This window comes from Rhinopithecus roxellana, chromosome 6, assembly GCF_007565055.1.
Source record: "Rhinopithecus roxellana isolate Shanxi Qingling chromosome 6, ASM756505v1, whole genome shotgun sequence".
Classification (NCBI taxonomy): Eukaryota; Metazoa; Chordata; class Mammalia; order Primates; family Cercopithecidae; genus Rhinopithecus; species Rhinopithecus roxellana.
Genome location: NC_044554.1, coordinates 138,084,980 through 138,112,849, shown reverse-complemented (window position 1 = coordinate 138,112,849; position 27,870 = coordinate 138,084,980). Strand labels below are relative to the sequence as shown.

Here is a 27,870-nt window from a genome sequence, read left to right as displayed (position 1 = left end):
AATGGAGAGTAATTACAAGTTGGCATGAGGTTTATTTTTAGTGCTGGAAATGTTCTTTTTTTTTTTTTTTTTTTTTTCTTTTGAGACAGGCTCTTGCTTTGTTGCCTGGGCTTGAGTGCAGTGGAACAATGTGGGCTTGCTGTAACCTCAGCCTCCCAAGCAGCTGGGACTATAGACACATGGCACCATGCCCGCTAATTTTTGTATTTTTTGTAGAAGCAGAGTTTTGTCATGTTGCCCAGGCTGATCTCGAACTCTTGGGCTCAAGCGATATGCCCACCTCTGTCTCCCAAAGTGCTAGGATTACAGGCGTGAGCCACCAGGCCCAGCCAAAAATGTTCTAAAATTAAACTCTGGTCATGTGTGGTCAGCTCTGTAAGTATACTAAAATTCATTGAGTAATACACCAAAAACAGGTAAATTTTATTTTATGTAAACTACATCTCAACAGAACTTTTAAAAAATGAGATTGTATATTCTGAAATGTCTGGCTCATTTCAAACTGAATTAGGGTGGGTTTTTGGGTCAGCAGGACAAAATTAAATATGCTCATATTTATGAGATTGTTTTGGAACTATAACTATCCATTTCTAGTTGCAAACTATCCATTATATTACAAGTTATAATTATGAGATTCAAAATGCTTTGTGATTTAGAAAGTGATGATTACCTAAATAATATAAACAAAACAGAAATGTCACATAGCTTTGCCACCTGCTGCAATGTTTTATTTAAGGCTTGTAGAAGAGTAAATAACATTCAAATAAAGCCATGACACTTACTAGCCAGAAACTTTGATTTCAAAGGCATTTTCTAATATATACTTCAGATGCAAACTGTGTTACTTTCTAGTATATATAGACATGGCTGTTGAAAGCGAAATATACATCTTTTCCATCAACATTCAAAGGAACTTTAGTATTCCAATCTCATTTTAAAATCACAATGTGGAAAATACTAAGTTGAAATAAGTTAATTTCTTTAAGATAGCCATTTAAAAATTGCTTTTATTAAATAAAAATGTCAAAAACAAAACATCTGAAAAGTAATTTTTTAGTGTTCTGCAAAACATTTGGTATCATCGGGTTTATTTTTCCACATTCAAATACTCCAATTTTATAATAATAAGAGCCGATTGCAATAATATAGTACAATTCTCTTCTTTTGCTGATGTGAAAACAATGCATTAAAGATTTCTATTAATTTTTTTCCTGATAAATAAAACTTACGTTTCTACTTTTTGGGCTAGCTAAATACTAGTACCTTAATGTGTTTGTGGTAGATAGCTAAGGTGTTGAAATCCCAGCTGTGGTAGACCAAATAACAACCTCCTAGCCCCCAATATGTCAAGGTGTAAATTCCAGGAGTTTGTGAATACATTATTTTACATGGTAAAGGAACTTTGCCGACGTGAGATGGGAAGATTATCCTGGGTTATCCAAATGAGCACAGTATAAACCCAAGTTTCCTTATAAGAGAGAGAAAGGAGGATCAGAATCCAAGAGTGATTTAAGGAATAAAACAGAGGTCAGGGAGGAGAGAAAACACTATGTAGCTGATTTTAAAGATGAAGAAAGGGGCTATGAACCAAGGAAAGCAGGAGGCCTCTAGAAGCTGGAAAAGACAAAGAAAGGAATTTGTTCCCTGGAACCTTCAGAAGAAATGCAGGCATGTTAACACCTTGATTTTAGCCCAGTGAAACTGACTTCAATCATTTATATTCAATATTGTATTGATAGCCAAAACAATTAAGAAAAAGAAATAAAATGCATCCAAATAAAAAAGGAAGAAGTAAAATTATCTGTTTGCAGATGACACATTTTATATAAAAAAACCCAAAGCCTCTACTAAACTGTTAGAACTAATAAATGAATTCCATAAAATTGCAAGATATAAAATTAACATACAAAAATCAGTTGTGTTTCTATTCATCAACAAAGTATGAAAAAAATTTAAAAATCCCATTTACAATAGCATCAAAAAATAAAATACTTAGAAATAAATTTAATCAAGGATGTGAAATATTTGTATGCTTAGAACTATAAAATATTGATGAAAGAAATTAAAGAAGACAGAAATAAATGTGAAGATATACCATGTTCATGAATTAGAAAAATTAATATTTAAAAAATATTCATAATACCCAAAGCAATCTACAGATTCAATGCAATCCCTATCAAAATTCCAATTGTATTTTTCACAGAAATAGAAAAAAAGCAATTCTAAAATTTATATGGAACCACAAAAAACTCCCAATAGCCAAAGGAATCTTGAGCAAGAAGAACAAAACTGGAAGCATCACACTGCTTACTTTCAAAATACATTATAAAGCTATAGTATTCAAAACAGTATGCTATTAGCATAGAAACAGACATATAGACCATTGGAACAGAATAGACCACCCAGAAATAAATCCATTTACAGTCACTTCATCTTTGACAAAGGTCTCAAGAATACACAATGGGAAGGTATAGTGCCTTAATAAATGATGTTGGGAAAACTGAATATCCACATGAAGAAGAATGAAATTGGACCCTTGTCTCACACTATACACAAAATCAACTCAAAATGAATTAAAGATTTAAGACCTTAAACTAATAGAAGAAAACATAGAGGAAAAGTTTCTTTCTTATTGTATATATTTAAGGTGTGCAACACAATGTTTATATATGCATATACATAGTGAAATGGTTACTATAATTAAGCAATTTAACACATTCATCATCTCAGAAGGTTACTTTTTTTTGGGACAGAGTCTCACTCTGTCTCCCAGGCTGGAGTGCAGTGGTACAGTCTCTGCTTACTGCAACGTCTGCCTCCCAGGTTCAAGTGATTCTCCTGCCTCAGCCTCCCTAGTAGCTGGGATTACAGGTGCCTGCCACCATGTGCAGCTAATTTTTGTATTTTTAGTAAAGACGGGGTTTCACCATGTTAGCTAGGATGGTTTTGATCTCCTGACCTCATGATCCACCCACCTCAGCCTCCCAAAGTGCTGGGATTACAGACATGAGCCACCGTGCCCGGCCCAAGGTTAGCTTTTTATTTTTATTTTATTTTATTTTATTTTGGCAAGGGCACTTAAAATCTACTCTTTTAACAAAAATCCTGAAGCCATCAGTATTATTAACAACAGTATTATTAACAGTATAATACTATAATACTATAGTATTATAATGTGTTATAATACTATATACTATATACTATATAATACTATAGTGTTATAATACTATAACAACAGTATTATTAACAACAGTACTTATGTTGTACATTAGATCCATACACTTGTTCATCCTACATATCTGCAACTTTGTATTCTTTGATCTGCACATCTCCTTATGCTTCCCTCTCCTCTGCCTCTAATAACAACTGTTTTTATTCTCTATCTCTTTATTTTTTTAAGATATGACATATAAGTGAGAGCATGCAGTATTTTTCTTTTTGTGTCTGGCTTATTTCACTTGGTCTGAGCAACAATATTTTGCCTATGACTTCAAGAAGTAATTTGCTCATTTTTGCAAAGGCATAAAAAGCAAAAACAGACAAATGAGATTTCATTGAACTAAAAAGCTTCTGTACAGCAAAGGAAACAATTGTCAAAGAATCAACCTAAAAAAAAGAGAAAATATTTTCAAGCACTCATCTGATAAGGGGTTAATATCTAAAATATATTAAACATAAGGAATTCAATAGCAATACAAGAAATAACCCAATTAAATAAATGGGCAAAGGATCTGGATAGACATTTCTCAAATGATGACATCCAAATGGCCAATATATATATGAAAAAATGCCCAACATCAGTAATCATGAGGGAAAGGCAAATCCAATTCACAATAAGATTTGCCCTCACATCAGTTAGAAAGACTGTCATCAAAAAGACAAAATATAAAACGTGTTGGCAAGAATGCAGAGAAAAGAAAGCCCTTGTATACTATTGATTGGAATTTAAATTGGTGCAGTCATTATAAAAAACAGCATGGAGTTTCCTCAAAAAATTAAAAATACATGATCCAGCAATCTCACTACTGGGTATATAACCAAAAGAAATGAAATCAGTATCTTAAAGAGATATTTGTACTCCCCTGTTATTTGCAGCATTATTCAGAATAGTGAAGATACAGAATTAACCTGTATCCATCAACAGAGGAATAAATTTAAAAAATATGATGTGTATATACATATATATTTACATATACATATATATATACAGTGAAATATTATTCAGCCTTAACAAAGAAGGAAATCCTATTATTCGTGACAACATGAATGAACCCAGAAGACATTATGCTAAGTGAAATAAGTCAGGCAGAGAAAAAAATACACTGCATGATCTCACTTATATGTAGAATATAAAAACATCAGTTAAACTCAGAAGCAGAGTGTAGAATAATCGTTGCTAGGGGTTTTGGGGTGGAGGAAATGCTAATCTGTTAGTCAAAGGGTACAAAGCTTCAGTTACACAGGATGAATAAATTCCGGGGAGCATAGTGACTATAGTTAATATACTATAATATACTAACATACTATATTGTATACTTACAATTTGCTAAGAAAGTAGATCTTTTTTTTTTTTTTTTTTTTTTTTTTTTGAGACGGAGTCTCGCTCTGTCGCCCGGGCTGGAGTGCAGTGGCCAGATCTCCGCTCACTGCAAGCTCCGCCTCCCGGGTTTACGCCATTCTCCAGCCTCAGCCTCCCGAGTAGCTGGGACTACAGGCGCCCGCCACCTCGCCCGGCTAGTTTTTTGTATTTTTTAGTAGAGACGGGGTTTCACCGTGTTAGCCAGGATGGTCTCGATCTCCTGACCTTGTGATCCGCCTGTCTCGGCCTCCCAAAGTGCTGGGATTACAGGCTTGAGCCACCGCGCCCGGCCAGAAAGTAGATCTTAAGTGTTGCCATCCCACACAAAGGTTCACTATGTGAGGTAATGGATATGTTAATTAATTTGATTCTGTAGTCATTTCACAATGTACATGTTTATAGAAATGTCACGTTGTACAAATGAGGAGATATTAGTCAAACAAACAACATAAATATAAACAATTTTTATTCATCAATTACACCTCAATGCTGAGAAATAATAAAAGTAGGAAATAATAAAACAGAAAATAAATAACAAATAATCAATAAAATAAAGAAAGAAGAAACCCATTTCATACTTCTGACTTCCAGACATATAAGGTAATATGATAAAATAAACAAGTGAAAAATAGTGTTGTTCGAAGCTACAAAATTTGTGGTAATTAGTTAAAATGGCAATCAGAATCTAACATAGTGTTTGAAGGACTGAGAACCACCATCTAAGATAGTAAATGTAGCCTGAATACTTATTTTTTCACCAAGTCAATTGGGGTGTTTCTGTTGAATTGATATTTAATTTAAAGTACAGTAAAATTAGAGTCAGAGTTTCATTTCTTCTTTTAATGTGGACGTTGTTAGAACTCTGTCCTTAAAAATACTAATCTTAGATTCGTTCATGTCAGGGATGCTGCAAGGTGAGTAAAAGAACCATGACCACTATCTGTATGGACCTTATATTCTAGTAAAAACAAAAACAACAACAACAACGACGACGATGAACAGATAATAAGCAAAGATACAGATTAAATATTTAGTTTAAGTTCTAAAATGGAAACAAATAGTGTAACACTAGAGAATGACCTGGGGTAAGAAGCCAATTTAAACAGGGTGTTTGGGAGGTGAAATTCAGCTGAGACCTGTAGGATAAACAATCAATCCTGCCAGGGGCAATGGTTGCCTTCTTTTAGGAACTTTTAGGAATGTTCACAAGGCTAGTGAGTTGAAGTATAGCACATGTGAGAGCTGAGGAGGGAGAGTGGGAGTGGGAGAAAAGCAATGCATTTGAGTTTGAACAGGTAGGCAGGGGCTAGCTGTTGCACAGTCTTCTGGTATTTTTACCCATTATCTTTGGGAGCCCAGTGAAAGGTTTTAGGGCAGGGACATGGTGTGATTTACAACTTGAAAGCTTATCCTGGTATTATATGGCAGAGATGTAGATTGGATGGGGCCTGAGTGAAGTTCAGAGAAAAAATATGGTATTTTCTGCAGTAATCCACGTAAGTTATGGGGGAGGCTTGACCAGCAGAGTAGCAGAGAAGACACAGAGCAACAGGTGAGTGTGAGATTTCTTTGGACTCCTTATTCATGGATTGAATACAAAGGAGGAGTCATGAATGAGAGAGAAGGGAGGAGCCTCATGCCTTTTTCCTAGCTGGTGATGAGGGATACTCAATAGTGTCATTTTCCCAAACAGGGAAGACTAAAAGAGGAACCAAGTTTAAAGGGGCTTTCTAGGGACAACTAAATAAGTGATTTGCTTTAATTCCTTTCCTTTAAAAATTACATTTTTTTCCCCCTAATTCTTGATCTGTATGAAGCAGATCATTTTTCAGGTAAAACATTTTTATAATGCAGATTTTAGGGCATCCGCTTTTCAACTATCAACTGTTTTTCTTTATTACTATGTTTAATGAAACAAAATTGGTTCTCTCTTCATTCCTATTCAGCTTTTTCTTATTCATTTTCAACTTTTAAAAAGAAGGAAATTTTAAATGCAGAGAAAGGAAAAGAAGCTATAAGAGAGGAAGTTCAGCCTATGAATGAGAATTAGAGATGGGGTGCATTTGGCAAATATTACTGGGCTTCAGTACCACTGAATCTTTGTCTTTTTTGTAGCTATTTTCAGTTACAATCTCTGTAACTGTCTACAATGAAATTATTAATCATTTATAGGTGGTCATGGCTACTTGGAAAGAAAAGCCAATGGTATTCCAGACTTTCTAGCACTGAATCATCTTCTTGTGAAATGTATTGAGCTTATCATAACAAAATCAGCTTAACTGCTGATTTTCTTTCATTCTGCAATGAACACACCATACTCTTCCCTGAAACTTTTTGATTGGATAGCTTCTATCATGGTCAAATGACGAGTCCATTTCCTCCTAAATAAACCACTGTAATGTCTCAATACAAATCTCAAGTGCATTTTTCTATTTCTTCTGGCAAATGCATAAGCACAACCAAATATTTAATAATTTATACAGTTTATATTTTCAAACAGTTTTAGACAGTATTTTTTGGTTGTAAACAACAACAGCGAAACAAATTCAAAGTAACTTAACCTTAACTTACAGGCAGTGTATTGGGGGTATTTCAGGGAACTCCAACACAGGAAACATAGGCAGTCCTCAAAAGATTCTGGAGCTGTTGAATGGAAAGTCATCAGGAATTAGCGTATCTTTCTTTCTGTCTCTCTGTCTGTCTCTGTCTCTGTCTCTTTGTGTGTGTGTGTGTGCACGCATATGGGTGCTTTTCTCTGTTTCTCTATTATTTTCACATGTTTCTCACCTCACCTTCATTTTGGTCATCCACTTTTATCTTTTTCCTCCCTCAGCTGATCAGTTTTCATTACTTGTCCACACTTACAGTCACGTACAGTTGAGTCCTCAACGTTGTCCACAGGTTATTGAAAACTGTGATGTAAAGTGAAACAACATACAATGAAACCAGTTTTACTACAGACGAATTGATATCAACATGAGTTAAATTACCATACCATATTTCTGGTTACAAAAACATCGCCAACTTCTAAAAAAAGACCAAAATACTTCTAATATTAAACGTTTAAATAAACTATACTTATATTGAATCAAGATTAATGAAAACAAGATAATTATTTACCTCCTTACTCCAGTTCAGTGTCACAGGTGGCCATCCCAGCCGCTCAGGGCATGAGATGTAAATCAGCTTTCTATGGGAAGCCATCCCACTACAGGGCACACTCACACACCCAACCACAATCACTCAGACAGGGCCTATGTAGACACGACACGCCAATTCACCCAACACAGAGAGCATTGAGAAGTGGAGGCAAATGGGAGTACCCAGAAAAGACCCACACAGACATGGAAAGAACGTGCCAATTCCACCTCGACATTGGCCCCTGCTAGAAATCGATTTTTTCCATCAATGTTATAACAAAGTGACGTTAAACGTAATGACCAAGGAGATGCTGTATGTTTTAGTCTCTGCTTCTGAGTGTACTTGTGTTCAGCTCAAACAAACCCCAAAGCAATCCTACCAATTTTACATTTCTGGAAACGGGCTCACTCATTTAGTAAAACATGGGATGAGGAATTCATATGTTACATAAATATGTATTTTCCAGGAAGTTTACTCCAAACTATGTAGACACTGTAATAGAGTAGTGCCGAGAAATGATGCACCTTTACATAATAAGATATGAAAAAGTATAATTATGTAGAATTTTACCCCTGTTCTAATAACAGTAAACTGTTACATTCAATCATAATAGCTACTCTGGACCAAACGCTATTCTGAGTGCTCTTTCTCCAGACCCTCTTCCACCCTAACACCCAGACAAAGGCATGCACACACACTTTTGAGTCTTCAACTCTATGGGGTACTATTATTATCATTTATATAGGACAGAAAAAATGAGGTTAAGAGGAGTTGAGTGTGCTGTTCAAGCCTACAATTCTGTTAAATAGGTAGCGGATCTAGAATTACAGCCCAGGTATTTTTAACTTAGGATTTGTGAACTTAATCACTGGGCTTTTCTGCCCCCTGAATTTGTTTTTTTTTTTTTTTTCCATTGAAGCTCATCATTTTTTAAATTAATCTGACAAGAACTGAGTTATTTCCTTTTCCTAGAAAATTATCATTTGAAATTTTTCTCCTGTTAATCTTTTCTTTTAATTTAAGCTATATTGTACTTATTAGCACTTGGCTTCATTTCATCTTCCCTATGACATTCTTATTATTCTTCTCAGTGATATTTACTGCATTTTACAAGTGCTGTCACTCTCTATAATTGGGGTACCATGTATCCATTGTTTTTAATTTTAAAAAATATAAAAATATAAAAAAGAATCTTATACCAATTTTTGATTAACTTCATGAGACATAGATTAAAACATCATTTTTATTACTTTTTGTTTTTCACACAGTTCTATAACAAATTTTTTTTTTTTTTTTTTTGAGATGAAGTTTTGCTCTGTTGCCCAGGCTGGAGTGCAGAGGAGCTATCTTGGCTCACTGCAACCTCCGCCTCCTGGGCTCAAATGATTTTCCCGCCTCAGTCTCCCAAGTAGATGGGACTACAGGCAAATGCCACCATGCCTGTCTAATTTTTTATATTTTTAGTACAGATAGGGTTTCACCATGTTGGCCAGGCTGGTCTTGAACTCCTGACCTCACGTGATCCACCCACCTCGGCCTCCCAAAGTGCTGGGATTACGGGCATGATATAACTAACATTTAATCAATACATTCCTGCAGATCCAGGCCAGGTTAGATACATTTTCCACTGAGACTTGAAAAAAAAAATTCTTAAGTTGCTTTTATTTTTTTCCATCTTACATGGAGGGAAGTTGTGTTTTGGTCCAAGTCTATTGTAAACTCATAAACTCATAAACAATCAAAAACTGAAGAAAAAAATAAGGAATACAATACCTAAAATTGTATTTTGATGGAAGTCAGATTAGTAATGTTGTCCTCCAAGAAAGTATAAAAGTTTACTACATTTATATAGATACTGCTAGAAAATAAATTCACAGAAGACCTGCTATAATTTGATTCTCATCAAATTACTTTGTTCCTGGTGATTTCACATATAGATTGAGAAAACTGACATTTAATTTCTTATCTCTGTTTTATTAGAGTTTTATAAGCAGAAACAAAAGACATACTGTACACTAACAAATCTCTGGGTTTGCATTGTGCCTACATTATATTGCCCTTCCATATTTAGGCCTTAAGATAAAAATCACCTGCCTACCCTCCACCAAAAAGTAATATTTTATTTTTAATCCAGAAAATTGGGCGCCCTTTCAGCATTTGAAAGAAGGCTATACACAAGTATTGTGTACCAAAAAGAAATTATTTTCCAATATGGGTTAATATTTTTACTTTGGAGATGATGTTTAAAAATTTTAAATATTAATTTACCTTTCAAATTAAAAATAAAAATTTATATATAATTAAAAAAAAAACTTCTTTATGCATTCGGACACCTCCTGTTTCCACCACCATGCCTAAGCCAACCTTGAGCCTCCAAATTTGTGGATGGAAACTTGGTGCCCACTTGGACCCCCAAACTACCCTCTTCTGACCAGTGTCCCCTTTCCTCTCAGGTAAAGGCTCTGTGAGAACCAAGTGCAAGGTGATGAATGGGAGACTCAAGGAATGAGACAGTCAGGGAAAAACTAGGAGAGTGAGGTTTCATTTCCAGGCATAAAAAGATGTAGAATCTGTTGAAAAAAGGACCCTGTTCCTCTGCAGAGGCAACAATACTTCTGAAAAGCTTAGACCTGGCACGGTGGCTCACGCCTGTAATCCCAACATTTTGGGAGGCTGAGGGGGAGGATTGCTTGACGCCAGGAGTTCAAAGCTCCAGAGAGCTGTGATTGTGAGACTGCACTCCAGCCTGGGTGACAGAGTGAGACCCTGTCTCGAACAAAACAAAACAAAACAAAACGTAAAGACGAGGGTTGGGGGAAGACATTAGAGCTCTCTGATCTAATAACTCCCAGGTCAACCTTGGGAGCCGTGTGGCCACGTGCTAAAGGGTCCTGGGTCATCACTGGACAACTGTAAGAGCTCTGGGAATCACCGGCAAATACGGATGACAAACCTCATGGTTTGGCTAGTGTCTAAACGCAGTCCTTTCTACTTCTGAAAAACTGTCACAGGGCAGAAGAAAGGGCATCTACTGTTGCAACGTTAGTGTCTACTCCCTCCTAGTGTCGTTCATCACTGAGATCTAAGGTGACAGGAGCATCTTCAGCGCCTTCGCCTTCCGGTGCAAACCAGCAACGCCAATTGCGCAGTTAGGAATCCGTCTGAAGATACAATCATGGGAAACTGCCTCTTTCAACGGAACCTTGTGGGGCTTCTTTTACGGGAGGTCCATCTGAGCAGTTTCTAGGATTACCAAGTTTTCATACAGCCTCTGTTAGAACAGCAAGACGCAGCACACCGAGAGCTACATCCCGGTAGTTTGACTCCTGGCTGTGCGACTGCACGATGACATCCAAGGCGACGGAACCACTGCCAGGACTCGCTGGGCTATGGGGACAGGTTGGGCGTGGCTTTCAGGTCCGCCGGCCGCCAAAATGGGAAGGGAGGAGTCCTAGAGGGACTGCGCGAAGGCTCTACCAACGAAAGGACTGGCTGCGCCACAGAACCAGGACGCGGAGCTTCCCTGTTCCAAGCAGGAACAGACTGAGAAAATCCAAGAAAGGAAGACCGAGGGGCTGCGGTGGCCCCATCCTCCTGTCACTCGCGGCCCAGGCTCTGCGACGCCCTTCGCCCCACCCGCGGAAGCAGCGATGCCTGGCGGAGCCTGGGTGCTGGCGACCGCGCTGATGCTCCTGGCCCCGGGGGAAGGACGGCGAGGTAGGGCTCGCGGCGGTGGGCGCGCAGGGGCGCCGCCTGGGCGGTGGAAGGACTGGGCCAGACTTCTCCCCTGACATGGGGAGCGTCCCTGTGCGTTTTAAGGCCGCATGCGATGTTTGTTCCTCACCCGCCTCCGCTCTGTCCCTCCGCTGTCCTTGAAGTGGTCAATTTCTAGCCTATTACGCTTCAGTTTTCTTTTGCGCACATGCTGTTGTTGCCTCCTCTTACTCTACGACCCTCGGTTCTGTTTTTGGTTGTTTCCTGTTGATATTCTGCTCTTTGATTTTTAATTTACTGTGAGAAACTTTGGCCGGATCTGCCAGGTATCCTAGCCGCTAGTAGACCCGAATTCTCGAAACAGAGTTGAATTCCAAACTGCACGAATTCCACCTCTAACCCGACCCTCGGAAATAATTCATTGGTGAACATTTTATCCCTACAATAAATCACCAACTTAAGTTTGGCATATCCGTATTACACTGTATTATGGTTTTTGTATATATATGTTAGAATCAGTTTTGCCACTGCAGAAGACATCTCTGTGGAGCGAATACTCCCCTCCTACTTCTTTAATCCATGATCAAGAACACTTAGTTTAAAATACAGTGAAGTTAAACTAAAACTTTCACTAGCCCTTCCTGCTTGTTTTTTGTGTTGGTACAGATAGGAATATTAACGAAGGGGGACTTGTTCTTATATTGCAAGTTTCCTTACGTTTTTCAGAAATAAGTCTGATATGTGTTCAGCTATCTGCAGTTTGAAAAAAAATTACCTACATTTGTAACAGTCAAGGGTATAGTTTTGTCTTATCATTTTTTAAGTCTTAACCCATTTTGCCGATGTAAGTTTGCTTTGGAAAAGGGTAATACAAACACTATCCCATGCAAAACTTAAAAATAAAATGCTAAAATCAAATGTATTATTTTCTGAATGATATTTTTTCTGGTCCTTCTTCAGTTTGCTTACAGATTTACTAAATCTTTATGAACAACTTTAAAAAATACTTGTAAAACCATACTTCTATTCATTACAGTTAGATAAATATTTCCAGGAAAAAAATGACCGACTGTTTATAAAGGAAAATGATTTCATGTTTACTATACACCACATAACACCTTTCTGCCTCTGTATAATAGCTTTGTAATCTCTCTACTGAAGACAAATATTACCCATTACCAGGTTTTAAGTTCATAACATTGGTAACATTTATAAGTTCTTTATATTTAATAGAGTAAAACTAGAAGACGAGGTGAATGGAAAATACATTTATTGAGACTTCTTTTTTCAAATAGCTTTATTAAGATGTTCATATACCATACAAATCACTCACTTAAAGTGTGTGACTCTATGGTTTTTCATTTTCACAGATATGTGTATATTCAGAGTATATTTACAGGTATATGCAACCATGACCACAGTCAATTTTAGAACATTTTTATCAATTCAAGAAGAAATACTGTACCTTTGGTTATCATGCCCCATACCCTCTATCACCCTCCCTTCCTCCCCAGCTATAAGGAATTACTAATCTACTTTCTGTCTCATTGCATTTACCTATTCTGGATATTTTATACAAATTGAATCATATAATAGGTTGTCTTTTGTGACTTGCCTACTTCACCTAGCACAACGTTTTCAATGTTCATTCATCTTGTAGCATGTGCCAGTACTTCATTTCTTTTTAAGATAGAATATAGTTCCATTGTGTGGATATACTACATTTGGTATGTACATTCATTAGTTGATGAATTAGAAGATGAACATTTGGGTTGTTTCCACCTTTTGGCTATTATAAATAATGCTGCTATAAACACCGAGGTACAAGTTTTGTTTGGATATGTGTTTTCATTTCTCTGAGATATATGCCTAGGAGTGGAAATACCGGGTCATAGGGTAATTCTATGATTAACTACTTAAGGAACAGCCAGGATGTTTTCCAAAGTAGCTGTGCTGTTTTGTGTTTCTGCAACAGTGTATGAAGTTTCTAACTTCTTCATGTTTCCATCAATACTTTTTATTAACTGACATTTGGATTCTACCCATCCTCATGGTTGTAAAGTGGTATTTCATTGTAGCTTGATTGTCATTTTCCTAATGGCTAACGGTATCAAGCATTTTAATGTTCTTATTAGACATTTAGCTTATCCTCTTCAGAGAAATAATTACTTAGATCCTTTGCCATTTAAAAAAAATGGGTAGTTGACCTTTTTCTTATTGAGTTGTGTAAGTTATTTGCATATTCCAGATATAATTCTCTTATTGGATATGTGATTTGCAATTATTTTCTCACATTCTATGGGTCCTGGAAATAATCTCCTGTGGATATTGAGGGAATACTATACTGTAGTTTTTTAAGTTGATTCCTTAGAGTTTTCTATATGGAGATAGTATTACTTATTCCTTTCCAATCTGGATATCTTCTATTTATTTATCTTGGCTAGCCCCTCTGGGTAGAATTAGCTATTCTAAAGTACAATGTGGAATTGATATGGTGAGAGTAGATATCCTTGTCTTGTTCCTGATTTTACAGGAAATCACCAAGTCTTTCTTTATCACATAAAACGTAAGTTGTGGGTGTTTTGTATATATCCTTTATCAAGTTGAGGAAACTTCCTTCTATTCCTAGTTTGTTGAGAGTTTTTATCGTGAAGAGGTGTTGAATTTTTTTAAAATGCTTTTTCTGTGTCTATTGAGATGAACATGTGGATTTTTACTTCTATGCTATCTATATGGTATATTATAGCAATTCAATTTTAGATATTAAACCAACCTTGTGTTCCTGGAATAAATTTCACTTGGTTATAATTTTTATGCATGTATATTTTATGTTTCTGGATTCAGTTTGCTGAAGATTTTTTCATCCATATTCCAGAGATATGTTGGTTTGTAGTCATCTTTTCTTGTTATATATTTTTCTGGCTTTGGTGTCAGGGTAACCATAATAATGGGCTATGATACTGGGCTCATACAATGAGGTGGAAAGTGTTCCATCTTCTTCTATTTTTTTTGAAAGTGTTTCAGAGGAATCGGGGGTAATTCTTTTTCAAATGTTTGGTAGAATTTAGCATTATGCCATGTGAGCCAGGTCTTTTATTTGTGGATAGTTTTTTGACTGATTTGATCTTTTTACTTGTTATAAATCTATTTGGATTTTATTTTTCTTCTTGAGTTCTTTCTGTAGTTTGTGTCTTTTTAGGAATTTGCCAATCTCATCTAAGTTATCTAATTATTGGTGTATAACAGTCATAGTATCCCTTAATAAGGTTTGCAGTGGTGTCCCCTATTTCATTCCTGCTTATAGTAATTTGAATCTTTCTCTCTTTTTTTCTCAATAAATCTAGTTAGAGATCTGTCAGTTTTGTTGATTCTTTCAAAGAACCAGCTTTTGGTTTCACTGATTTTTCTCTATTGTTTTTCTATACTCAGTTTCATCAGTTTTCCTTCCAGTCTTTAAAATTTCCTTCCTTCTTCTTCCTTTAGGTTTAGTATGCTCTTATTTTTCCAGTGTCTTAAGGTGCAAGGTTAACTTGTTATGTTCATATCTTTTTCTCCTATACTATAGGCGTATTCCTGTCTATACATGTCCTTCCACGCATTACTGTAGCAGCATTCCATACATTTTGGTATGTTGTATTTTCATTTTAACATTTCTCCAAGTATTTTTTAGTTTTCTTTTTCTTTTATTCTTTAACTCAGTGATTATTTTGGTTGTTTAATTTCCACATATTTGTAAGGTTTTCTTAAATTTCATTGTTATAGAGTTCTAATTTCATTCCATTGTGATCAGAGAACATACTTTGTATGAATTTCATCTTTTTGAATTTTGTTTTAATTTTATATTATTTTATTTTTAGAAGTAGGCTCTTACTATGTTGCCTAGGCTGGATTTGAACTCCTGGACTGAAGCAATTCTCCCACCTGAACCTCCCAAGTAGCTGGGTTTATAGGAACGTACCACCATGCCCAGCTTTCTGTTTAAATTTATCAAGGTTTGTTTTATGGTCTAGTAGATTGTCTATTTTGGTGAATATTCCATGTGTACTTGGAGAAAAATTATATTCTAATATTTTTAGGAATAGTGTTTATAGATGTCTGCTAGGTCAAGTTGGTTTATATGGTTGTTCTGATTTTTATTTATTTATTATGCTGCCTGTTTTTAAAATTGATATTGAAAGTGGGATATTAAAGACTCCAATTGTTATTGTTAAAATATGTATTTTTTCCCCTCAGTTTCTGCTGGATTTTGCTTCATATATTTCAGTGCTCTGTTATTAGGTTCAATTATGTTACAATTGCTTTATCTTCCTCATGGATTGACCCTTTTATCATTATAAAGTGTCCCTCATCTCTGGTAAGACTTTTATGTTTTAAGTTCTTCTTTGTTTGATAGTAGTACAACCATACCACCTTTCTTTTGGTTGCTACTTGTAGGATATATTATTTTCTATCCTTTTACTTTCAATCTAATTGTATTCAGAAGAGGCCCTCAGTTTGTCTTTTGATATGTAAAGAAGGCCAATGTAAAGTGATTTAGCAAACTAGCCACTCTATTTTCTCTTGCTTTTTAACCATCTGCGTTGTTGAAGAACCTACAATTCTATTTAAAAAAAAAATCTCAACTTTTATTTTAGATTCAAGGAATACATGTGCAGGTTTGTTACAAAGGTACATCGCACGATGCTCAGGTTTGAGGTACAAATGATATTGTCACCCAGATAGTGAGCATGGTACCCAATAGGTAGTTTTTCAATCCTTACCCTCTTCTTTCCTTCCCCCTTCAGTAGTCCCTGTCCCTAGTGTCTATTTTTCCCATCTTTATGTCTGTGGGTACCCAGTGTTCAGCTTGCCCTTATAAGTGAGAACATGCAGTATTTGGTTTTCTGTTTCTGCATTAGTTTGTTTAGGATAATGGCCTCTATTTGCATCCATGTTGCTGCCAAGGACATGATTTTAGTCTTTTTTATGGCTGCATGGTGTTGCATGTTGTATATGTATTACTGAAATATCAGGAGTTCAGAAAAAAGCCAATCATATCTTTTTCTCCTATACTATAGGCATAATCCTGCACAAAAAGCCAATCACTGAGACAATGAGTATTGCTAGGGAAGAGGGCTTTAATAGGGTGCTCCAGCTGAGGAGATGGAAGATCAGTCTCAAATCTATCTCTCTGACTGATTAAAATTGGATTTATATAGCAGAGAAGAGCTATAGCTACATGTAAGAATACAGGAATTAGGGAGGAATAAGGGAGATGAGTTGGTCAACAGGAAGCTGATGGTCAGTTAAGCGATCATGATGGGTAGGGCTCTGGAATCTCATTTTCCAGATGTGGTAATCTGGTAAGTTTCAGTTGCTAGGCCTGATGGTTGGTTTCCTGAGAAAGGAACTCAGATAAGACAGTTGAAACTGTCTGAAGTTTTAAGACTGGGAGGGTCAATTTCTATGTTTATTCAAAAGAAACCATAAACATCAGTTCTGTGGGACTATTGGACCAGTTTCAGGTATACTACATTTTCTTTATCCGATTCACTGTTGATGGGCACCATGGCTGATTCCATGTCTTTGCTACTGTGAATGTGCTGGGATGAACATACCAGTACATGTGTCTTCTTTTTGGTAGAATAATTTATTTTCCGTGGGTGTATACCCATAATGGGATTGCTGGGTTGAATGATAGTTCTTTTTTCCATTCTTTGAGATTAGTTCTTTTTTCATTTCTTTGACGGCTTATCATAGTGACTGATTTGATTTACATTCCCACCAACAGTGTATAAATGTTCCCTTTCCCCACAGCCTCACTGACATCTGTTGTTTATTGACTTTTTAATAATAGTAATTCTGACTGATATAAGATAATATCTCATTGTGGTTTTGATTTGCGTTTCTTTGATGATTAGTGATATTGAGCATTTTTTCATGTGTTTGTTGGCCATTTGTATGGCATCTTTGGAGAAGCATCTTTTCATGTCTTTTGCCCACTTTTCCATGGGGTTGTTTTTTGCTTGTTGAATTATTTAAAATCCTTATAGATTCTGGATATTAGACCTTTTTCAGATGCATAGTTTGTGAATATTTTTTCCCATTCTGTAGGTTGTCTGTTTACTCTATTGATAGTGGAGAAACTCTTTAATGAGGTCCAACTTGTTAATTTTAGGGTTTTTTTTGCAGTTGCTTTTGAAGACTTAGTCATAAGTTCTTTGCCAAGGCCCATGTGCAGAAAGGTATTTCCTAGGGATTTTTCTAGGACTTTTTACAGTTTGAGGTCTTATATTTAAATCTTTAACCCATCTTAAGTTAATTTTTGCATATGGTGAAAAGTAGGGGTCCAGTTTCATTATTCTTCCTATGGCTAGCCAGTTATCCAAGGACCATTTATTGAATAGGGAGTCCTTTTTCCATTGGTTATTTTTGTTGACTTTGTCAAAGATCAGATGGCTGTAGGTGTGTGGCTTTATTTGTGGGTTCTCTATTCTGTTCCATTGGTCTGTGTGTCTGTTTTTGAATGACTGCTATGATGTTTGGTTACTGTAGCCTTATAATATTGTATGAAGTCGGGTAATGCAATGCCTCAGACTTTATTCTTTTTGCTGCAGATTGCTTTTGCTATTGGGACACTTTTTTTTGGCTCCATATGAATTTTAGAGTAGCTTTTTTCTAATTTTGTAAAAAACAACATTGGTAGTTTCATAGAAATAGTCTTGACTCTTTAGATTGTTTAGGGTAGTATGGCCATTTTTATGACATTGATTCTTTTTTTTTTTTTGAGACGGAGTTTCACTCTTGTTGCCCAGGCTGGAGTGCAGTGGCGTGATCTTGGCTAACTGCAACCTCCACCTCCCGGATTCAAGTGATTCTCCTGCCTCAGCCTCCCGAGTAGCTGGAATTACAGGCATGCACCACTATGCCTGGCTAATTTTGTATTTTTGTATTTATATATACAGTGTATATATATATATACACACTATATATATATATATATACACTATATATTTTGTGTATATATATATACATACTATATATATATTTTTGTGTATATATATACACATACTATATATATACACAAAATATATAGGTATATATTTTTAGTAGAGATGGCTTTCTCCATGTTGGTCAGGCTGGTTTCCAATTCCTGGCCTCAGGTGATCCACCTGCCTTGGCCTCTTGACCTCCCAAAGTGCTGGAATTACAGATGTGAGCTACTGCATCCGGCAGACATTGGATTCTTCTAAACCATGGGAATGATTTTCCAACAAAATTCTATTTTGAATGTCAGAAACTAAATTATTTTTTATTTCTCATTATGTTTGGGCATCAAACGTGGCTTTTCCCTTTCTCAAATCTTTGAAGATGTTATAAGATTTTGAAGACTTGAAATTTTCAAAATACTTGAAATTCCTGTAGGAATTCCTGTAGGATAATATACAGAAGATTTTATAACTACAAATTCAGTTATTATGAAGTACCTGTCACCAAGGGTTATGCATGTTTATCTCTTAAAAATAAAATGATTTATTTGGCTTCTGAATATATTGTGTATCAACCAGTTCTGAATTTTGTAGAATTCTAGTCTTGGTCATTACATTAAACTGGAAAATAATCTAATACAGGTTACCTCGTATGTAGAAACAAAAAAAGGAAATTATTTGCATATGCTATCACTATGGCTCTATTATTTATAATTTGACACATTCTTCCAAAATACTTGAAATTCAAGTACTGTAAATTCTATTATATATTACCCAAATTTCTTAAATCATATCAGGAAGTAGTCAGGATGAATAGAAGTATAAATTTAATGTATACTTTATATCTACTTTTTTTTTTTAGGGGAAAAGTTATATTGTCAGTTTGTCAGAAAGCTCTGTATATCATGCCATGAACTTGACTGATGAAAGAGATGGGCTTGTAGAGCTATTCTTTTAGTATTTGTTGAGCAGAGTCCTCAGATGCACAAATGAGAGCCCAAGCCATCAATATAATCCTCACTCAACTATATCATGCATTCTAGAGCTAAGTTTGGAATCAAGCTTTGAAAATGTGGCTTGATTATTGCTAATAAGATTTCTAAACTTTCTATATAGTCCTTGAACAGTGTAAATAAGATAAGTAGATTTTTAGAAAAAAGTTATGAAATAATAGATATAAAATATATGAATTTAAAATTATCCTATAAGATAAATATTGAATAAAAGTAAATAAATAAAATTTTGAGTTAAATATTACACAATTCTCTAGTGTTATTGATGTCAAGCAGTGATTTCTTTTATACATCTTATATTTTCGGCTTTGTATTAGGAAACAAAGCAGCTAAACCAGAAGAAATACAAGAACTACAAAGGTGCTGAGTAAGGAGGAATACTACACAAAATAAAGATGGAGTTATTGATTTTTTCCCGAGACAAAATTCTATTGTAGAAAAGAGATCAGAGAAAACATTTTAATAGTTTATGCACACCTTACTAGGAATCTCTTTCAAAATCTCTTTTTTAAAAGATTGTAACCTGGTGCAATGTCCTTGTTTTGAAGGGTATTAGAGATATTTCAAAATTAGATGAAATGATAGCACATTCCTTGATTTCTATCTATACATATTTTATAAAATACTTATTTCATGTTGACATTGGAGCCTTCTGGGAAATTAACAACTATGGAGGATTTATAGACAAAAGAAAGAGGAGCCTTTTGTGTTGACTTCCAATATCTTGTACTAAAAAAAATTATGTAGAGAGATCATTTGGAAAATAATGTCTTTGTATAGTTTAATTGCCATAACTACAAACAAAATACAAAGCAGAAACATAATTCTAATTATAATGACTTATTTTTCATAGGCTACACTTGTGAGATCCGCTTGTAAATTAGTATCTCTGATTTTTTGTTCTCCTTATTAAAGTTGAGAAATTGATTTTGTTTTATAAACACTTCTGTAATTTAAAATTATATAATAAGTATTTGATAATTTTTTTAGTTAGATAAGCTTTTTCCACAATGAGCTATTTTTAGTAGTGACTGAATTGTTTCTTTCACCTTTCTAATTTCATAGATGCCATCTTTATTACAGGTTTTCCATCAATAAATATAATATATAATATTTGAAGATTTTCTATCAACTGTGCCAACAAGATACTCTAGTTTTCAAATACAGACAGTTCCTTGTGGTGCTTATTATTTCAGTAATTTGGGAACACAGGAGCCTCAAACAAGAGTTGCATTTTAGGATAACTGTTTCACTGCCTGCTCTTCTCTCCACTTTTAGTGCTGGAAAGTGGAGCTTTTTGTTTGGCCTCTGTGGATTTCATGGAATAAGTATATTCCAGGCCAAAGACTACTCATATAAAAGGTTTCCTAAAAAAGACTAAAGAATTCTCCCTTTCGCCATGGGCTTTTCTTGTTTCCCCTTCAAACCTGCTCCCCTCCATCCCATTTGTTTTTCTGTGCTTAGTAGGCAAAAAGGTACTTCCAAAATTTTGGAAAACAACTTTAAAAATTTTTAATGTTTTTCTGCATTCAAGAATGCAGGAACCTTTAGTTTGAAAGCACTTTACACATATTGAGTTAGCATTAAAAGATTAGTTCAGTTTGTTGCATTCGAGCATTTGGCAGAAATAGAATTTTTGAGGCATGTGGCTACTTTGGGAGAAACTGGTTGTAGAGAAACAATAGTGATATTCAAATCCAGAGTACCAGGCTCAAGAGAAATCCTTGTAGGTCCTGTGACTTGACATCCTAACTCAAGAGCAAGCAACTCTATTGGTTGTTTGAATTAAATGAAAATGAAGGTTTTAAAGCTTGAATATTTCAAAAGTACATTCTAAAGAGTTTTGTTGATTTGTTTATTGCATTTATGAAACATGCAAATTAGTTAAGTCACTTATGACTTACTAACAGACCCTGACATTTCAGAGGGTCTTTATGTGCAATAGTAAGTTAATTTGCTTTATTTTTTGTTATGGGAATCAATTTTAATTGAGGACTAAACTACGTCAACAAACAAAATGCATTACATAAGAACACCTGTCTTTCCATACTAGCTCAGGAGTGCTCTCCTGGGGGACATCAGTTTCTTCAGAGTCCTTATAGAAGTGTCCATTTTGACTCGTGGCACCTCCAGCAGTCAGCTGTTCAAGACCTAATATGTGACCATTCCCTCTCCCCTGGATGGTATAGATTTCTCATCTTTGACAGACCTGCTGAGATGCCAACCAAATGTGTTGAGGTAGGTCAACTCCCTAAGTACTACATATGATTTTCCTTATGTGTTTTTCATATGAGATTTGTATCTTCTTACAGCCAGCTTATTTCTCATGCTAAAAATATTGTTTTAATTTTGTATAAGATTGAGTTAATCTGAAAGACTATTCCCACATTACCTAGTCTAGTAATAATAGTAATAGTTAACGTTATGTTCCATGCAGTCCAGAAACACTTTTACCAACATTATCTTGTATGAGTATACAACTCTAGAATACAATATATCATCATTATTTCCATCAAACAGTGCAGAAAACATATATTCTTAGGTATAGTGCTCTTACAGTCACAGCTAGCAGGTCAAAAAGCTGAGTTTTGAATACAGGCAGTTGTTCTCTAGGGCTCAGGTGTATTACCTGCAAACAGTAAAATACTGTTTATCTAAAGTGCTTCAGTTTTGTCAGTTGTTGCCTCTCACTGCCTTTCTTAACTGATGGAGTAAAACTTACAGGCTCGGCACCTCCTATTCTAAGACTAAGAAGAACTCAGTCTGGCAGTGAAATCTCCAGGTATTTCCTGATCACAGTTGGAAGACAGTGTACCTGTAGCACATTCAATACTCTGGAGGCATATGGCCTTATCTCACTTAAGCTCCCTCCTCAAACCCAAAATTTGTGCAGCCAACATACCCTTTTTTTCTTTATAGTTGTGAACATGTAAGCGTATGTCTTTCAAACACATCAGGTTTAAATGGACAAAATTAAAAAGGTTTTATACATGAACTCACATCGGATGTGTTTTATTTGCAACTTAACTTTTCATAAACTTTACTCTTTTTACAACATGATATAATTCTGATCATAGCATTGTCCTGTATAGCATTGCGTAGTATTGACTTGTCTAGCCCAGGTGACTTCTTTCATTCTTATTTCATTTGACAAATACATTTTCTTCCAAAATGCTTCAAAAAATAAGCAGAAGAATAAACATAAAGTGTGATTTCTTGGGTAATCCCTCAGCTAACTTGTATTACTTATCCAGGCCATTCTGAAATTCTATTGACAATTGTACTTATCGTTAGCATGATTTTCAAATGCAAGTTCCCCTAATTCATTTGTAGTCCCCATTCATCTGATGATACTGTCGTGAAATAGACATTATTTCTACTTATCATACTCTGACTAGTTATCCTTTCAGTTCAACTCTTATTATTGCGACCACATTTTTATCCACAGGATCTAAGGAATGAGACTAAGTCTAAATCTGCCAAAACACTAAGGCCATTAACTCAGCATCCAACTTATATGATCAAAGTGGAAGAAGGGTTTTAATCTGACATTTATTTTGCAACTTATAAATTCCCTGCACTTGTGGACATTATTGCATATGTAAACTCACTAGTTCTCTCAGTGATGCTTTGAGGTAGCTATTGTTACCTCATTATAAAGATGTGATCACAGACACTAAGCATGAATCACATGACCAAAAGTCATGTACCTGATCTTCTCCCTTATCACAGTCTTTCTCAGCTGACTGGTTTCCCAAGTGAATTCTGCATAAATAGGTGTTCAGTTGTGATAGGTAGCTAATAAAGGCATGATATTATTGAAGACATATGTCTGTGTAATGCTTCCCAAATTACATAATTACATCATCACTCACAATTTTACCCTATATAATTATACACTTATTGGGTGTGATTTCATTCTTAAAGTTGACTTTCTTTTAACTTAGAGGTCATGCAGCGACTATTGGCCCCTGGAGGGAGATCGCATCACATAAGATTATGTCTTAGCAAAAGGCTTGTTTTCCTTATTGTTATTCACATTTTATAAATACTGCAGAAGCAGGAATCATTTTCCTTTTTAAGCACTAATGTAAAAAGATCTCTGGAAAGACATTGAAATTTTAACAATGTTTAATTTTAAAGTGTGGCATTGTGGCTAAGTCTCATTATCCCTTTTTTGTTTATTTGCTCATTAGTTGCTTTTGTGACACTTCATTTGTAAGGAACTAAAAAACAATTAGAATTTAAAAGTAAAGTTTGAGAAAATTGGAGGAACTTCACCACATTTAAAAATATTTGTGTTTTTCTCTTAAGGCTGATTTAGCTACAATTGTTTCTAGAACCTCACACAAATGTAAAAGTGAACCAGTTTCCCTGGCTGTTTTCCTGGAGATCAGTTAAACTGAGCAGGCTGTGCTCCACCAGGAAGTGCTCTCTATCCCCACCCTCTCATTCCCTTTTTGTGCTAAGACTTTAAAGCATTCAACCGGAAACTCAATGATTTTTTTTTCTCTACAGGTTAATACATGTCGACTTACATAAATTACTATTTGTAATGTTTTAAATAATGAATGTGCATTACATAAAGCTTAGGAAATAAAGCACAGGAGTGGAACAACATTTCTTCATAATCTATCCACACAGTCATAACTACCGTTATTAACATTTTGCTATTGTTTTATCTTATTTATATTGTTTTGTAATGTTCATGTTATATGTTCAATTGAAAAACATGCTATTCTTCTTCAGTTAAAGTTATAGCATGATCATTTTCCTGTTATTATAAATTAATTTTATAATTTTTGAAAATAATATTATGTCATACATGTATCATATTTATTTAAACCATCACCATATGTGTGGACGTTCAGGATTTTGCTATAATAAGTAATTCTGCAATTAGCAAATGTACATGTAATTATTTTAATTTTAGTGTCTTTAGTAAGATTGATTTTTATAAGTTAAATTAGTAATGGTTAAAGTGTTTTTGAGGCTTTTGATACATATAATTGTTCACTTAAAACATAGTGATAATTTTTAGTTCCAATAGCAGTACATAAAAATACCTTTTGCAATACTGAATATTCTCATGTATGTATTAGGCATTTGTGTTTCTTTTGTGAATTACCTATTTGTACATTTTGTCCATTTGTAGTCTTAGAGTTTTAAATGGATAATATTACAATGTTAAAATAAAATAGCAAATATAGTATGATTATAAATAAACATAACAAAATATGGTACTACTTACACATAATTTTATTATTTAACTTTAATCTTATATTTTTAAAATTATAATTCATTCATATATATCAATATTTCCTTTATGTTTTTCCTTTGCTTTTAAGCATAGAAATAATAATAAGAATTATAACCTGGCTAACGATTTTTGAGCCATTGCTATGTAGAAGTTGTATTATATACATTACTTTATCCATACCTCACTATGATACTTTGAGGTGGGTACTACTTCCACCTAATATAAAAGAGAAGGATGTTGAGTGCCTTGTCCAAGATCATGCATTTAGTAAGGGTCCTGGTTCTTCCTGAGTCATACATAGTTTCTTCTTATTTTTCCTGGGTTATTTTGCTATTTAATTCTATTTTTCATCTGAAAAATGATTTTGATGACTTCAAGTGAGGTTGAAACGTTATTATTTATTTATTTATTTATTTATTTATTTATTTTTGAGATGGAGTCTCACTCTGTCACCCAGGCTGGAGTGCAGTGCTGCGATCTTGGCTCACTGTAGACTCCATCTCCCTGGTTTAAGCAATTCCCCTGCCTCAGCCTCCCGAGTAGCTGGGGTTACAGGTGCACTTCACCACACCGGGCTAATTTTTTTGTATTTTGGGTAGAGATGGGGTTTCACCATGCTAGCCAGGATGGTCACGATCTCCTGACCTCAGGCAGTCTGCCGACCTGGACCTCCCAAAGTGCTGGGATTACAGGTGTGAGCCACTGCTCCCTGCCAAACTTTGTTATTTCTAAATTACTAAACAATTTTCCATCACCAGATTTTGAGTAATACCTTCCTTCTCGCTGATTTTATTGCCTCCTGAACTATGCATTCACTTCTTGGACATACTATTTCAAGCAATTTTGCAAGAACTTTCCAAGATCAGTTTATCTTTGTGTTATGTGTTAAGATAACTTTAGATTGACTTGTCTTATTTTAGAATTTATCAGCTATTTTAGTAAGGTATCTGAGATTTAATTTCCCTTGTTTACAATACAAATGTAATGCATGGAATAAATTTATTAATATTTACAATGAATTTGTGAATGAGTATATTAACTATGAGATTTCTACCCTTAAATTTAGTATTCCTTAAAACTACTTTTTATTGTATAGAACAAGTGCAAGTTACAATTTTTTAATGATTAATAATATTTTAAGGGTTGTTTAGAAGAAAATGCAAAGTTGATATATCTACAATGGATGAAAATAAATTGAATTTTCAACTTTTGTTTTCTGTGCTGCAAAAGATGAACCACTGTGGAACTCAGGCCCCCATCTGGCTGTCTCTGAGAGATTCAGAAACACTGCCATCTCCTGGGGAGATCAAGCAATTGACAGCTTGTGCAACATGGCAGTTTTTGTTTAGCACTACAAAAGACTGCTGTCTCTTTCAAATCCCAGTGTCTGTAAGAAACTGTGGGAACTTTTTTGTATACTTACTACAGCCAACTCAGGGATGTATGGGCTATTGTGCGGAAGGTAAGAAAACATCAGTAATTCACATGACTGTTACTCATGGAACCCTGCCATTTGTACCATTCTCTGGATAGGTTGCACGGAGTCAGTGCAAATCTCAGTAAGACTTGTTCTACCATTATTGTTAGATTGAAGCTAAATTTCTGTTTACGTTGGTCAGATTTCTTTAGGATTCTTTGCCAAGATTGCAAAGTACCCCCAAACATTTGATGTGAAAGCATCAAAGCAGACATCTCACATTTTTTCCCTGGACATAATGATCGAGTGTGTTAAAAATTCTTTGGTTTCTTCAAGTCCATTCCTCTTTTAATTAAAGGATGAAGAAGGGTGAGTAAAATTTATCATAAAAATATACATTTTATATTATTTCATCTTTCATTCACCAATATTTATTGAATGTTTATCCTGTGCCAGAAATTATTTAAGGCCTCAAGAGTTACAGTGATGAGCAAGATAAATGAGATCTCTGCCTTTATGAAACTTGCATTCTAGCGGAATGCTTCAGATAATATCTAAAAAGAAACAGAATATTATTTAAAGATTAAAGTAAATATCCCTAAGTCCTTACTATATAAATATATGAGTAGATAATTAAATAGAAGCAAGGAAACAAAGCTTCTTTAAATAATTACAAATATTTGTTGCTACTACTTCACCTAAAAGATTTTGAATAACTTCCCTCATATTGATTGTTGGCTGCATTTGAGTTGTTTCCAAATAATTGGGTATGACAAGGAAAAAAAAAATCTACCAGTTTTACAGTGGAGAAACCTGGCAGACATTACATTAATTAAGTGATTGCAGTTAATTTTACTAGTGATAACACATGTTGACGTCACATGTCTCCTGATAACATGTAATAATAAGAGCACTTCTGTTTTGTAGTACTATTCCCCCAAAAGCATAATCCTAGTCGAATCATGAAAAAGTTTATATAAACCCAAATTAAATAGCACACTAAAAAAATACCTGAATAGTACTCTTCAAAAACGTCAAAATTATGAAGAACCAGGAAAGAATAGAAAACAGTCACAGATTAGAAAATGATGAATAACTCAATGGGATATCCTGATTGGGAAAACTGAAAAATTCAGATTAGTAAAATCTGACTACAGTTTTCAGTTTATTTGAGAGTGCAGTCCTAAGGTAAACTTCCTAGTTTTGACAAATATATCATGGCTTTGTAATATGTTAACATTTGTGGAAGATGGATAAGTGCAAATTCTGTATTATTTTTGCAATCTTTATGTGAATCTAAAATCATTCTAAACTAAGAGGCTAATATTTGAGAAATTAATATACCACAAATTAAAGAAAATTGGTCAATACAATAGGAATGAACTGGCACAAGGATGCTGTCTTACAAAGGGTACCTGAGGAGTTCTCTTTGAATAAGTGACAAATTTGAGTTGAGCACTGAATGTGGAGAATGAGGCAGTCATGAAAATATGTGGGGAAAAAGAGCTCCAGCAGAAGAATAGACAATGCAGAGGTCCTTAAATACATATGAAGAAGGCAGTTCAAGGAGCTGAAGGAGAAACAATGTGGTGGGAACAGAGAAAATGAATAAATCTTGGGGGATGAGGTTAGAGAAGTAAGAAAAGGTCAGCATCTGTAGGGTCTGAAGTTCCTGGTAAGAACTTAGCTTCAGTCTTTAAAAATCCTATAAGATTTTTAAAGAGATGATAATATGATCTAAGGAGTGTATTTGAAAGGTCATTATCCCTGCAGCAAGA

General features: G+C 34.9%; 1 protein-coding gene across 1 annotated transcript in view; it reads left to right on the top strand.

Annotated features, from left to right (window-relative positions):
- Window positions 1-11,406: 11,406 nt before the first annotated feature.
- Window positions 11,407-27,870, top strand: part of VWDE (von Willebrand factor D and EGF domains) — an 83,501-nt gene continuing 67,037 nt past the window's right edge. Inside the window, exons 1-3 of the mRNA XM_030932029.1 lie at window positions 11,407-11,437; window positions 21,469-21,653; window positions 25,906-26,137. Of these exons, the coding sequence (XP_030787889.1) occupies window positions 11,407-11,437; window positions 21,469-21,653; window positions 25,906-26,137 (448 nt within the window). The remainder of the gene's footprint in view (window positions 11,438-21,468; window positions 21,654-25,905; window positions 26,138-27,870) is intronic.